This window comes from Pithys albifrons, chromosome 16 (assembly GCF_047495875.1).
Source record: "Pithys albifrons albifrons isolate INPA30051 chromosome 16, PitAlb_v1, whole genome shotgun sequence".
In the NCBI taxonomy this organism is placed as follows: Eukaryota; Metazoa; Chordata; class Aves; order Passeriformes; family Thamnophilidae; genus Pithys; species Pithys albifrons.
The window spans coordinates 9,931,689-9,945,794 of NC_092473.1; the positions used below are offsets into that span (position 1 = coordinate 9,931,689).

Consider the following 14,106-nt stretch of genomic DNA (forward strand, 5'->3'; position numbering starts at 1 on the left):
CGGGTAAGACTTCCCTGACAGGGCTCAGCCCCGGCTGCCCCCACGTTCCCACTCTGCCCTCCGCGCTGGTTTCGGCACTGCGATCGCACGGGTGAGAACGCGGCGGTGACCGAGGCTGTCCCTGCCGGCCCCGCCACTGCGGCGCACGGGGAGTGGGTGCTTGTGAGACCCGCAGGGAAATGGGTGGGGGTTGCTGTTGCAGCCGTTCAGGCGGTCCTGTGATCTTCAACCAGCTCTTAATTAGCAAAATAACTTCAGGGTACATGAGCTGTGCTGTGTTGTGGTGCTATCTGCAACTTGTAGTTTGGAAGGCCAGTCAAATCAGTAGTAGTAGTGCAGCTGTAACTTTCAAGAAGCTCACCAAACTCCTGTCTTTGAGAAGTGGCGTTCAGTTTTCCCACATAATTAAATCTAGTAAAGATGTAGATCTCCGTTTAGCAAATATAAGTCTACTGTCAACACTTCTGTAACAATGGTTTTGATGGAGGACTGGGAGGTAATTCTCAGGCAGAGCTTCCTGTTAACCCCTGTCTGCCACAAACTGCCACCACTGCCTTGAGGAATTGCTGTTACAGAAATAAATACATGCGTGTATAACAATTATGGAAAGATGGATAGTTTTTGTGTAGTTAGCTGTGTTTTGAGGGTCTTTGTCAACTGGTTTATAGAGTAAAAATATTTACATAAGGCAGAAGTAAATTTTCATTTTTCAGAAGGAAAATACACATTAAGATAATTCAACAGCTATGCAGAAGGGCAGGAAAAAAGATGTCAAGAAAAAAGATGTCAAGAAAGATGTCAAGAAGAAAGACAGTAAGAAGGCAGATGGTGAGAAGGCAGAAGAATCTGTCCATACTCCTGTTTCTCCACAAGATGCTGCAACTGAGAGTGGTTTAACAGTGCTGACAGAGTTGCAAAATGATTCAGTGAGTGCCGTGGAAGAAGTTCAGGCAATTCCAGAGGTCCCAGAGGAGGTAGAAGAACCTCCAGTCCTGCCTGTTCCTCCTTACCGGGAGGAGCCTATTCTCGCTCAAGTTATTGTAAAAAGGTATGTATGCTTGTTACAAATGAAGTCAGGAATTCTCATTTAAATATCTCTGCTGTAACCAGGGTCATACAAACACAGGTTTGACTGTGTTTGAGGCAGAGAATTGGGTTATTCAGACCCAGCAGTGGTGACACCTTGTGAGACATACAGGTAGAATTCTGCTGCCTTCCTGCATCCCAGAAAGATGCAAACCCCTCACTCTTAGCTTGTTCACCTTTGGTGAAGTTTAAATATGTAGACAGTTGGTGAAGAAAATGTAGCTATGTCATGTAATGTTCAGGGCTGCTCATATCTGTTAAGAATATCCCAAACTGAGGAAACAGGTGAATGGCAACATTAACAAAGTCCTTTGGTATTACAAGGGGGACTATATGTAATGTTTCACATACCAGCATTCCTGCTTGTAAGCTAGTAAATGCTACCAATGTGATTTTTTTTCCTTAACTGAAAGAAATATAGATCTGAGGCAGCACAACATGACATATTGCAAAGAAGATTCAAAAAAGTGGAAATTTTCTGGTTTGTTTTTCTGCACAAGACACAACAGCTGTGTAGACCTATGTGTAAATCAAATATAATTTATCATATGTGATTTTGATCTACTGAGACTGACTTGAAATCTTCATCTTTAGTTTGTTTTCTTTGTAGCTATGAAGGTGAACAAGTCAATGGATTGTATGAGGGAGAAGGATTTGCATGCTTTGAGGGAGGGGATACATACAAGGTAAATGTATAAGTTAAAAAAAAAGAGGTAGTGGTAGACCAAGTTCTACCTCTAGAACAGGCAGGCTGTTTCTTTTAATATGGGTGGAGGTTGAGCACTCAGAAGCATTGAGAGCTCTTTGGGTTTCTGGCATTAAAACTCTTCATTTGAAACCATTTGGAGGGGCATTGATATGTCAATCTTTTTGAAATTTTACTGTCACTGTGGGATTCAGTTGGAGTAAGAATAAATTTGCAAATGATACTGTTCTCTTCATTTTGAAGGGCATGTTTTCTGAAGGGTTTATGCACGGACAAGGGACTTACACATGGGCTGATGGAGTAAAGTATGAGGTAAAGTACAATTTGAGTTATAATTGGACACAATTACGCCCGATAGATGTGCAAATTGAAGGAAAGTAGATAAGTTGCAGTAATTGGTACAGTACAGGTCAAAACTGCAGAACTGTAGCAGTGGTTTCAGTGACAAGCCTGGTTGGGGGACGGTTTTAGGTTTTTTTAATATTGTAATTAAACGTTTCAGGGAACTTTTGCTGAGAATGTGCCAATGTTTAATGGCCGTTACACATGGAATGATGGCAGCGTTTATGAAGGAGCAATCAAAGATGGAGTTAGGCATGGATTTGGATTTTTCAGGAGTGGTGCTCGTCCTGTTTCCTACCTTGGCGAGTGGTGTAATGGCAAAAGACATGGAAAGGTAGGTAAGAACCAAATGAGAGCATGGGCTCAAGTGATACCTTCAAGAACAGCAAAAGTGTTTTGTTCCGTTGCATGGTCTTATGCTGTGTAGAAATTTGTTTTTCCTAAGGATTTTTTCTGAAGTTGTGAATGTAGTTAACACTGCAGAGCTCCTGTTGGAAGTGAATGGATTAAAAAACTGATCTATCTCAGAGTGAGTACTGTAATTAAATTACTAAAGTTAATTATCTTCAAGTATTTACAAGTGGTTTGAAAAATGTGGTAGACTTTGGCATAATGTAATACAATTTTCATTTGAACACTTGGTGTTTTTTAAGGTCTTAACTAGTATTCATCAAAAGAGGTTGTTTTTTTATTTAATTGTATCACTTTGGTTGCTTTCAGTACGGTGTCTCAAAGTGACTATAAGTATTAGAGCGTGATTACATGTGTCCTATATAATTTATATGTGATGTTTTATTCATGTAGATGAATATTTAGGAATTTAAAAGGGCTATGCTGTTTGTTTCAGGGTATCATTTATTTTGATCAGGAATATACCTCTTGGTATTCAGGTGAATGGGTCAATAACGTCAGAGAAGGATGGGGAATGAGACGGTAAACATGATTACACTTGTTCTTATCTTCATGGGCTTTTATTTCATGTGTATTATCATGCAGTTTCTCCTGTTGTTTAAAATGGATACAAATGCTGTCATTTCATACCAGTGTGTGCCTTGTGCAGTGGAATAAAAAATATACAAAGTGCTTCATAATAATAAAATAGACCTTCTTTATAACATGTATTTTTTATATATGCTGTATTTTTACTGATCATTCACATAAAAGAATATCTAAAGACAAAATCCCAAGTCAGTTTTGGTAAAGCACAATTCAATATTTAAAAACAAACACACTTAATTGATTTGAACAGATGGAGCTGCTTTATGAATAAATCACTTATGTGTAAAATTACATATAGACAAATATTTTTACTCGAAAAGACTGAAAAACAGGAGCTGGTTAATATTTTTAGTTGGTTTTAAGTTAAAAATAGGAGGGAAACAGTGGCGACAATCAAACCTTTGTGTCCACACCACAGTGAGCCAACTGTCAGATTAATACTTGTATTTAGCATTAATAAATTCTAAATTTATTAGCAATGAGGTTTTGCATAAGCCTTTCCTAAGATCAACTGAGAATTTAGTATGAATGAGTCATTAGCTTTTATTGTTTTCTTACAGCTATAGATCTGGAAATATCTATGAAGGTCAGTGGGAGAAAAACGTACGACACGGACATGGAAGAATGATGTGGTTGACAGCTAATGAAGAGTATATAGGACAGTGGGTGTATGGCATCCAGGTATTCATTTCTTCCCCAGAAATCTCTCTTTGGTTCAGCATCTGTCCACTACTCTAGGAAAGCTGGATAGGGAGTTTTGTACAATAGCAAAGGATTTTTGTATGATTTTTGCCTGTTGAGGTAGCAGAAACATGTTCTTTTTTATAAGTGGATTCTCATGTTAGCAATATTCAAATTGTTAAAAGGCTTTTGATGTAGTATTATAAAATCATAATTTAATTCCCTAACAGAAAATAAAAACATTTTTCAATAAAAAAAAAAAGAATTTAAGTGTTTGTGACTAGACTGAGATATTACTTCAGCAATATGTATATGTGATAATTTACTTCTGTGTCACCTGCAAACTATCAGACCACACTGTTCCCTTTTGGAAAAGTTTTATGATAGAAGATGATTTTGTGGCATTTTCTATTCCTTCCCTTTTTTATTCTGTTGGCAAAAGAATGTGATCTACCTGCTCTGTCTTTTCACTCTGTATAACGTTGCCAAGGAGTTCAGCTTCTGGAACATCCTGGCTGGCTGGCGTGGTGTTCAGGATTGCAGGCAGGAGGATTCAGGCAGGGAAGGTGGGCTTGGGAGTCCTGTGATAGAACTTGCTCACGAATGTGTTGATTCAGTGTATCCTCTGGGTGCTTCCACAGGCAGCTCTGCAGAACAGAGTCCTGTGCCTGGTTTGAAGTGCTCAGCAATCACCTGAGGCTTTCATTTCAGAGAGCTGCCTGGCCCTGGAGCAACAGCAGCTCTTCTGGGGATGTTTTTTTCTAAACACACAATTTTTTTTCAGCATGGATATGGCACCCACACATGGTTTATCAAGAGAGGGCCCATGTCCCAGTATCCTCTAAGGAATGAATACGTGGGGCATTTTGTACGAGGGGAACGACACGGATATGGGAAGTTCATCTACGCCGGTGGGGCCGTGTACGAAGGCCAGTGGGTTTGTAATAAGAAGCATGGCAAGGTGAGTAGTGGCAAAACTACACACAGTAGCAGAGCAAACTGCTCTGCCCTGCCCAGTGAGTCTCCAGGTTTCTGTACAGAAAACTACATTCAGTTTGCAGTGTGGATGAAATCCCACCACAAAGGGCAGAGTCCCCTGAAGGCAGTGGGAGCCTTTCCAAGGACCTTGCTGGGCCACAGATATGTGGTGTGTGTGTAAAGAAATACATTTCACTGTGGAGATTTTCAGTGCAGTAGGTACATGTGGAGTTTTGCAGTGGTTGGTTAGTATTTCACACTTCCACTGGGAGCTGGATTTCCAGCTGTCCTTGCACAGAGAGGTTCTTACATAAAACTGACTTGAAAAAACTGCGAGTGAAGTGCCACATATGCAAACTAAGGGTTGCAAACAAGGCTTTCTGTATGGGAGTAATATTTTTTCTTCATAATACTTTTCAGAATCAAAGAAATATATAGGCAGTTCTTCATCCAAACAGTCTGCTCAGTTAACTGGTGACAAAGTGCATTATAAAAGAGGGTAGGAAAAATGATTTTGCTGTATTTTATATCATATACTGCATTTTAGCCAAGATTCTGAAAAGAAAATTTGACTGAGAGCACTAGTGTTATTTTTGTGATCTTTGCTTTATATTTATATTAAAATTAATTCTGTCTGTAGGGCAAGTTTATCTTCAAGAATGGTCATATTTATAAAGGAGAGTTTGTAGATGATCGTCTGGTACAATGTCCTGGTCTTCAGGTGAATGCAGTGAATGCAAAAGAGCAGAGTGCCATTGGCACAGGAATTCCTTTTCTCACTGGTAAGCAGCTTAACAAATTTTATGCAGTTCATGTTTAGTTGTTCCATTTTACTATAATGTGAAGCTGTTTGTATTTACTCAAGAACAAGACATATTTCTTCAAAGAACTTAGATAAAAATGGGAGTTCTCTTAATAATTAATGACTTTTGTTTCCATGCTTAAGTGACACAACCACACTACATCTTGTAATGTTTTTGGAACACTAGTCTGAAAAAGTTTCATAACTTACATGATGTCTGCATTTTCTTTTGGCTAGGGGTTGATTTAACAAAATTATTCTTCAGTTGTTACGCTGTTGAACATGAAGTCTGTACTCCTCATGTTATAGGAATCTGTTGTTCAAAGTCAGTAATATAAGGAATAAGACACGTTTTATTTTTCTAAGAGTGTGTGTGTGTGTGTGTGTGTGTGTGTGTGTGTAACTTCATTTTAGTTTATTCTAATTTGTTTTACTTGCATGGTAGAAAATGTCACAATCATGAATGACTCAGAAAATACTTCTATTCTGGGCTCGGATATTGACTTGGATATATCTTCACTGCTTGACTTGTTCCCAAGGGAAGAGAGACAGGAAGAATTGAAACAAGTAAGAGACTACTATTTGATGTTTTCAGTTTTCCCCTGCAGTGTCTTTCATATTATTTTATTTCTGGTTTATTTGTATTAAAGTAGGTCTTTCTGTTACAGAATTATTTGAAAATCTAAAGGCTGTGAAAACAGAGAAGCAAAAAGAACAAATAAACAGTATTGCTCTTCTGAGCTTCCCCTAGACCCAACAAAAATAGGTTAACATATCTGAAAGAGCATTCAGCAGCTGTCTTTAGCTGCTCTGGGGTTTGTCTGCTGACAGAGGATACTTTATTTTTGTCAGTCACCAAACTCCATGTATTATAACTATTTGTGAACTCTTAGCCAGGAATATGCTCTTCAAAGTTGTGAGGTCAAAAAGTGATCTGCCCAGTTACAAGATCAGTACAAGCTGATCTCTGCTGGCTCTGAGATGATGCTGAAAACATGTTCTGCTTTATTTAGGTAGAATATGCTGTGTTAAGGTATATGACAAAACTGAGAAGAGTCTACAACTTCTACAGTGCCTTAGGCTGTGTTCATTCTCCTGACAACACATTCTTCATGACTAAGCTCCAGTTCTGGAGGTTCCTGAAGGACTGTCACTTCCACCACTCCAAGGAGACTCTTGCTGCGATGGATCGCATAGTGAGAGGTTTGTATTTCTGTTGACTGGGATTTAGGAATTTTGGTGGTAAGCTGTGGAGAGATGGAGTGGCAAGTTCTACTGGTAGCTCAGCTCTGGTGGTTAAGTGGCCCTGAGTCAGTACCTCTGTGCCTGTGAATATTCAGTGGATGCATTAACACTTCTCTGAGCTCTTCTGGTCCTCAGGTGAGAAAACACAGAATTAAAATACAATATGAACAATTGCACCAAAGAGCCATCTGTTCAAAAAATGCCTTCACCCCTAATCCTGCCATTACTACTATGCATAGTTTTAAGAGAAAGAGAATTAGGAGTGACAAATCTTTTTGTCTTTTTTTTCCTGTGTTCTTAACTTTAGTTTGCATGTAGTATGTTTTTTTCCCTTTGGACCTGCAGTGTCCCCAGTATGTGAAGGGTTTAACTCTAACTTTGCATTCCCTTTTATTTCTGTGTATGCTGAGTGGGTGCAGTTGCAGAAAGAGAGAATTACCCAAGATCCAGCTACAGGTGGATGGTTCTCCCTTGATCTGCTTGTTTGGAAGTGATGCAGTGTCTGTTTTGAGTCTTTCAGGAGCGTGATAGGCAGCGAGGGAGAGGATAAGAAAGGCTGTCAAATCAATATACCCTTAAGCAATGTGAGATGTAAGCGTAATAGAGATTTGGTTTTTTCAAAATTTTCAGGTGGTAAACAACTTTTGGAGATCCATTGTCCACATGAGATATTACTGTTCAGAACATTTTTATCTTACCTTATTCGTCTGGCATTTCATATCTATCACAAAGAGCACAAGTAAGTCCCAGCTGTTAGTGAAATGTATTTCAGTGTAATCAATTTGAATCTTCCCAGACAAATAGTTTTGTTTCAACCACAGAGAGAAAGGTCCTTATCTGCAGAAATGTTTCTTAGAAATGATGTCCAGGAATGTTATTCCTGCTGCCTGTTGTGTCCAAGGTAAGCAGTGGTATTTCTTCTGTGCAGAATTTGTCAGTTAGTGCCACATATATTACAGTTTTATTGTAACTGTTATTTTTTCCCATTTCCTTTTAAAAGGTATCTTATTTTCTGAAGAACGATGTACTGGTTTTGCCATGAGCTACATTGACAAATGCTGGGAGATATACAAAGCTTTTCTCAGGCCTGCTGTCAGACCTCCCTTTGAACCCACAATGAAGATGAGGCACTTTGTTTGGATGTTGGATGTAATGATCTAGTTTTTTTCTGGTTTGTGTGATTTGATGTGCTTTATTTGTTTAAAGGCCTTTTAAAATAACTCCCTGGGGCTTCTGCACACTTGGCAAGGTGGGACTGATGTTATTTGTGCAAACTGTCCAACTGACATTAAAGGGACAGTTGTTCCACAGAAATTATTTATGCATTTATTCAGCATTTAATTCTGATTTTGTACTTGATCATTTCAGATGATCAAATCTTAGACAAATGTGTTTTAAGGGGATATAAATATTTTTTATGGTCTCCCCTGTGTCCCTGTCTGCCCCATCATATAAAATATGTACATGAACATGTCTTATTAGAACTCAAAGGCTGGCAGCTATTGAAATAACAGTAAAGCATTTCAATAATGTATTTCCTGCAAGATGAACATGAGATTCTTTACTAAAATTCAGTAATTCAGGGACAGATCAAGATTGCTCAGAAGCCAGGGAAAAATGCCATTAATAATGCCTGGGTTTTGGGTGACTATCACTTTATGAATCCAAGCCATTTTTTCATGAAAGAAAAAATCAGATGGCAAAATTGTGATTTTTTGCAGTCTCAGGAAGATTTCCATTGGCTTCAGTAGGGCCAGAATTTCCCCCTGTTGTTAATTATGTATGTGGAGGTATCATATGAAACCACTCGAAATTTTGGCACAGGCTTTAAAGGGAGGTAGATTAGGTCCATGTGGGAATGCCTTAAGTGCTGTTAACATGTAACATTTACTCTTACTCAGGATTTTAAACTTCTCAACAAACAATTAACTGCTTCAAGACTTGTGGAAATACTTGTCAAAGTTGGTGCCTCTCCACATGATGGGAGTGGTGTCGACCTGGATCTGGAGGTGTGTATGGAAAAGAACATAATTCATTGCTACAGAAACAATTGCTTTTAGAAACTACTGCAAATACTGTCCTACCTGCTGGAATGGGAGGAAAATGAATTAATTTGTGAAAAAAAAAAAGAGAAAAAAACTTGAGCCTCTTATTTTTGTCTTCCTTTGTTCTGCCTGTATTTTTTAGTTTAGCTCATGTACTTCTATGTTTTTCCTAATATCCTACTCTTAGTGCAGTCTCAGCATACTGGACCATGCAGATAACTCCTTAGGAGTGCCATAACCCACGGGGCAAGTACCATTTCCAGAACACTGCTCTGTGTGTGGGGCAGCTGATGTGTTTGACAAGATGTACATGCAGTGATTACACAGAGATCAATCTGTGCACTTCCAGCTGCCAAGGCTGTTAAGGTGGATCAATAATTGAGGTGTGAACCCAATGATCCAAAAAATCTGGTGATCCAAGACACCTGGTTAGTGCCATGTGAGGTGCTGCAGCCTCAGTGAGTAGGACTGTAGTAGTGAGTAGTGACTGTAGGAGACTCTTGTGCTCTCTGAGGGCTGACCCAGTGTGGGGGGTCCTCACCCTTCAAGAATTAGTTCTTTTTCAGCAACAGTCTGTTGTCAATGACATGACTGCATTTGTTTTAAACAGTATCTGATAACCTGGACTCACAGTGTGAGTCCTACCAAGGGATCCTTATAAACCCATTCCTGGGGTTTCTCGAAGCATCATGTGCAATTACAATATTTTAGGTAATAGCTGTAGTTGTGAGTTACTTGTTAGAGAAATTTCTTACAGCTGCAGATAAAACAAAAATCTATGCAGTATTTTAATTCAATGTGGCTTGTGTAAGGTGTAACACAGTGTATCACCTCCTGAATTTTTTGACCTTTGACTATTTTCAATTAATCTTCAGTAGAAGAGATGTTTGACTATTAAGTGACGCCAGCAAGACTTCACAATCACTTGAGTCCTTTGCCTGTTACTGAAGCGATTTTGCAAAAATTACTGAATTTAATCACTGTGTTTCTTTTACTCTAGTTGGTTTTCCTGGAATTTTTTGAAGCTCTTCTGGAATGTGCAGTTGTGTACATTACCCATGACATGGCCAAGGAGCAAACAGCTTGTGATAATCAGAACAAAACTAGCTTTAAACTCAAGAATTTCTCCAAGAGAACCTCAACTGTGTCTCTGTTATCAGAATGTTCTGTGTCCCAGGTAAAGTTCATGTTAAAGTTTATTTTGTGCCCACTTAGAGGGTGAAGTTGGGCCCTGCAAACATTCTGTTTCCTGAACATAGAAACCTATTTCCTCTTTTTGCATAAAGAGTCATTTGAGCAGGTCCTTCTGCTTTTTCTATTTCTTGCCACTTTTAATTGTAGCATCAGTGTAGATAGGTCTAACACCTTTGCACATTTTCCTAGATAACTATAAATACACATAAATTACTTGCAAGCCTTTGCATGGGGAGCTGACAGATGGGTTGGCTGGTGGAGGATGTGTCTCTCCTGCTTTAAGGGGAATGTCTAAAATGGCACTGCAGCTGTTGTGTGTAGCAAGCCTTGCTGTTTCCTAGAAGTAAAACTGTGCTCTTTGCTTTCTGTTAAACTTTTGAATAAGGATTTTGTAGGTTGTGAGATGCTGCCTGTGACACTGATGCAATTTTTATGCACAAGGTAGTTGAAGGCGTGAACTAGAATTGTTCTTATTTGGAATTATGTACAAGATGAAAATATTGTTATTAATTCAAAGAGCATTCACAAGCACCTGATTTTGCACTCTTTATAAGCCAGTAATGCCACTGTACACCACAATTTCCCATTCTTTGGCCAGTTGTTCCCATCCCATGGACCCATTCCCTGCCAACACTGCAGGCATTGGCACAGTTGGACAGTGAAGTGGTCCAGTTAAAACAGTCAGATTTTCCAAGACCAAAAGAAAATCTTAATTACTAAGGGTAAAATTCTTTTTATGTTTACATTTCACTAATACAGCAGAAATATCATTGGTACAGACATAAATGATGCCATTTCCCAGACAGCTGGGCTGTACACTCAGAAACAGAACAATACTATGTAGAGCAACATGTAAAAACAGGATCTTTCCTTCTCTGTAGTTCTGTCTTTCCCTAGCTCTGAAATGGGATAATCCTACTTGCCTGGCAGGTACCAAAGGGAAAGTGTTACCTGCCAATACTTGAAAAGGTCAAACACTATTGCAGTTTAAATGTTTTGAGATAGGCATGATTGCAGAATGCTTTGGAGATGGGAATTTGCATGACTAAAAGGGACATAGAATTTCCCTTTTTAACTTGAACACAAGCTCAGACGTGTAATAACTGAATATCAAACTTCTTTCCAGCCTCAGAGATCTCATGAAGACAGTCAGCAGGGTCAGCAAGCATCTCTACTGGGTGGGTACTGCAGTTACCACAAACATCCATAAACACGGTGGTGCTAGAGGAGATCCACTCTTTCTGCAGCTTTCAAGGCAATTAAAACAGGAGCTGATCATTCAAACAGTTGATCTGTTGCAGTTACACAGGGCAGTTCTGTTCAGCCTGGCAGTTATGACAAGGTTTATGTTTAGTTTCCATACCTGCAGCACACACATAGCTGAGCAGGTTTGAATCTCTGAATTTTCTGTGCTTTTTAATCAGAAGCTATCACTTTTTCCTTAAAAACAACTTTAAAGGCCTTTTAAACCTTAACTCTACCTATTCTGTCCCACTCATTTGGGCATGGAAACCCTGAGATTAGCTCAGTTGGTTAAAATTTGGTTGTAATAATGCCACGGTCGTGCGTTCAATCCCCTGTGTGGGCCACTGACTTAAGAGTTGGACTCGATGGTCCTTGTGGGTCCCTTCCAACTCAGAAGAGTCTGTGATTCTGTGAAACAAGACATTGAACTCTGCACTGTGCCTTCATTATAGACAAACTTTTCATAATTTTAGCAGTATTTTAACCACAGGTCAGATGACAATCTGTATTTGTTTGTGCTGAAGATCAAACTTGATATTTAATGCTCAGAATTAAAGACTGAATCATTTTAATTTTCTTTCTTTGCAATATCAGAGACACTCCTTTCATTCGCCACAACTTGCGCAGACAGCAAAGATGACCCATCATTGTTCAACTGGGATGCAGAAAAAGAACAAGATTCCTCTCCAGCAAAGGAGTTGGCAGGTAAAGCAATCCTACTGTTTTAGAACTAACACACCCACACACAAAAACCCTTGTAGCTCTTAAATTGTGAAATTTTAGTTGTATATGCAGATGTCAGCTTGTCACAAGAGGGCAGTAAATGAACATTAATTCTGGAGGAAGATTTTTAAATAAAATTTTTAAAAGAAGATGACAGCTCATAATTAAATGAGATATGTAAGTACTGACTTAAATAGTTTATCCAAATTTAAAATGCCACATTTTATTTATAGGGCATCTCTAAGCCATAATTTGTATTTACTCAATGAGAACCTCAGTCTGCAAGCCTGTTTGTTTAATGTCTGGAACAAATAAAATGTATTACTGCTATGTCCTGCTTCTTTCACTTATGATAAGAATTATTCTTAGTGGTGTGCCATCATTAGCTGGGATAAGATGCCTTATGTTGGGACAGGCCAACATTCATGCAGAAGAAACGTCAGTAAAAGCACTTTTTTATGTTGAAGCTCATAACTTTTTTCTTCTGGCTGATTAGCAGATCTCATCTGGGCTGGTTTTCTGTGCTTGTTAAATTTTTCCTGCTGATAAAGAACTCCAATCCAAAAACATAGGTAGACAAGGATCTTTGTGTAGTCATCAAGCTCTGTCACTGAAATCTGATGACTGAAAAGTTACACATTTGAAAAAAAATACTGTTTCTTCATGACCCATCAGGTGTGCCCTGTTCTGGTTTCTGACAGTCATGGCAACTGGACATTTGCATGTAGTTCCTTTTGTTCAGGTTTGTTCCTCCACTCCCTCAGGCACAGGAGTCACAGACAGTGAACCTTCATCAGGTCACTGCAGCAGACAGTGACAGGATTAAAGGGGAGAGATCATAGTTTTTTGGTGCCATTCCCAGGGCCAAGTCACAGTGGAGACCCACAAAAGGGCCATCCCTTTCACATGCCTCAGTTCAAAGTGTCTCAGCTGCCACATTCTGCAACATGCAGAAGCCAGAATTTCCCATTGCAGGCTATCAGAGCTGGAATACTGCAGTCCAAAACACATTTGAAACTGAAGCGTCCTACTAAATAAACTTGTTTTATTTGCATGTTGTAGATGAAGCAAGAGAAGACAAAACTGAACAAGACAAGGAATTTAGTCTGTGGATGTGTCAGGTGGAAACCTTTTTCACAACTAAGCTCTTCCCTGCTTTCCAGCATGAGAAGGTGCTGAGGGAAAAAGTAAAAGAAAAGCGAAAGCAGGATGCTGAATTAGCTGAGCTGAGAAAGGTCACAGATGTGGAGCTGGCAAAGTAAGTGTTGAATCTTGTCTTGCAGTACTGTTACCTCTTCTACTAACAAAATTTTTTAAAATGAGAAGTGTGCTTAAGAAAGTAGTTTAGCATCCTGGAACTGGGAAACAAACTCATCCAGGTGTGATTAGTAACATTCAGAATGTAACTCATGCCTTCTGCTACTATCTGGAATAGCAAATGTAGGCTGCTTTCAGGTTGCAGAACTCTTAACTCTGATATTTCCTGGTAAAGACAGTTAAGACATATTTGGACCTGAAGTGGTAATTAGCCAGACTCTGCTTCTCTCTGCCAGGACAATTCATACTGCTCAGACTAGGACTAGAGCTGGAGTTGTGCTTAGCCTGGTTAAATCTGTCTTCCTGCTCTTGTAGTACATTAAATTCAAACTTTGTCCACTCAGACTTATTGCTGAAAGAGAAGCAGAAGAGGCCAGAAGACAAGAAGCAGCTGCAGCAGAGCAAGCCCTCGCTGCCCAGAGGGCAGAGGCTGATCGTGCCGCACAGAGAGCGTCCCCGCCGAAGGGAAGGAGAGGGCGCGCGCCCAGGAAAGATGCCCGCAGGGGAGGGCCCTCAGCCAGGAAAGAGGCGCAAAAGAAAGTACCCCCAGTAAAGAAAGAGGCACAGAAGGCACCCCGCAGGTAATGAGGTGCCTGCTGACAAGAGAATTAAATCCTCTGGTAACAGCTACTGAAGCTTCAAGCAAGTATTCTTCAAATAAAAAAAAACCCAAACCAACACAACATCAGAACAACAGCACTTTGTAGGAAGCTCTAAGAATGATAAAACTGTTTGTACAGGGT

The 14,106-nt window shown here is 39.5% G+C and overlaps 1 protein-coding gene across 1 annotated transcript; it reads left to right on the forward strand.

The window, feature by feature from the left end:
• Positions 1 to 3: 3 nt before the first annotated feature.
• RSPH10B (radial spoke head 10 homolog B) lies at positions 4 to 14,105 on the forward strand. The gene is made up of 20 exons (XM_071571570.1): positions 4 to 91; positions 714 to 1,048; positions 1,697 to 1,772; positions 2,036 to 2,104; positions 2,295 to 2,468; positions 2,982 to 3,067; positions 3,694 to 3,814; positions 4,599 to 4,775; positions 5,433 to 5,574; positions 6,040 to 6,161; positions 6,608 to 6,797; positions 7,470 to 7,578; positions 7,661 to 7,740; positions 7,840 to 7,988; positions 8,741 to 8,848; positions 9,885 to 10,061; positions 11,205 to 11,256; positions 11,918 to 12,028; positions 13,109 to 13,304; positions 13,708 to 14,105. The coding sequence occupies exons 2-20, from the start codon at positions 747 to 749 to the stop codon at positions 13,946 to 13,948; spliced, it is 2,682 nt and encodes an 893-aa protein (XP_071427671.1). The 5' UTR covers positions 4 to 91; positions 714 to 746; the 3' UTR covers positions 13,949 to 14,105.
• The last annotated feature ends 1 nt before the right edge of the window (position 14,106 follows it).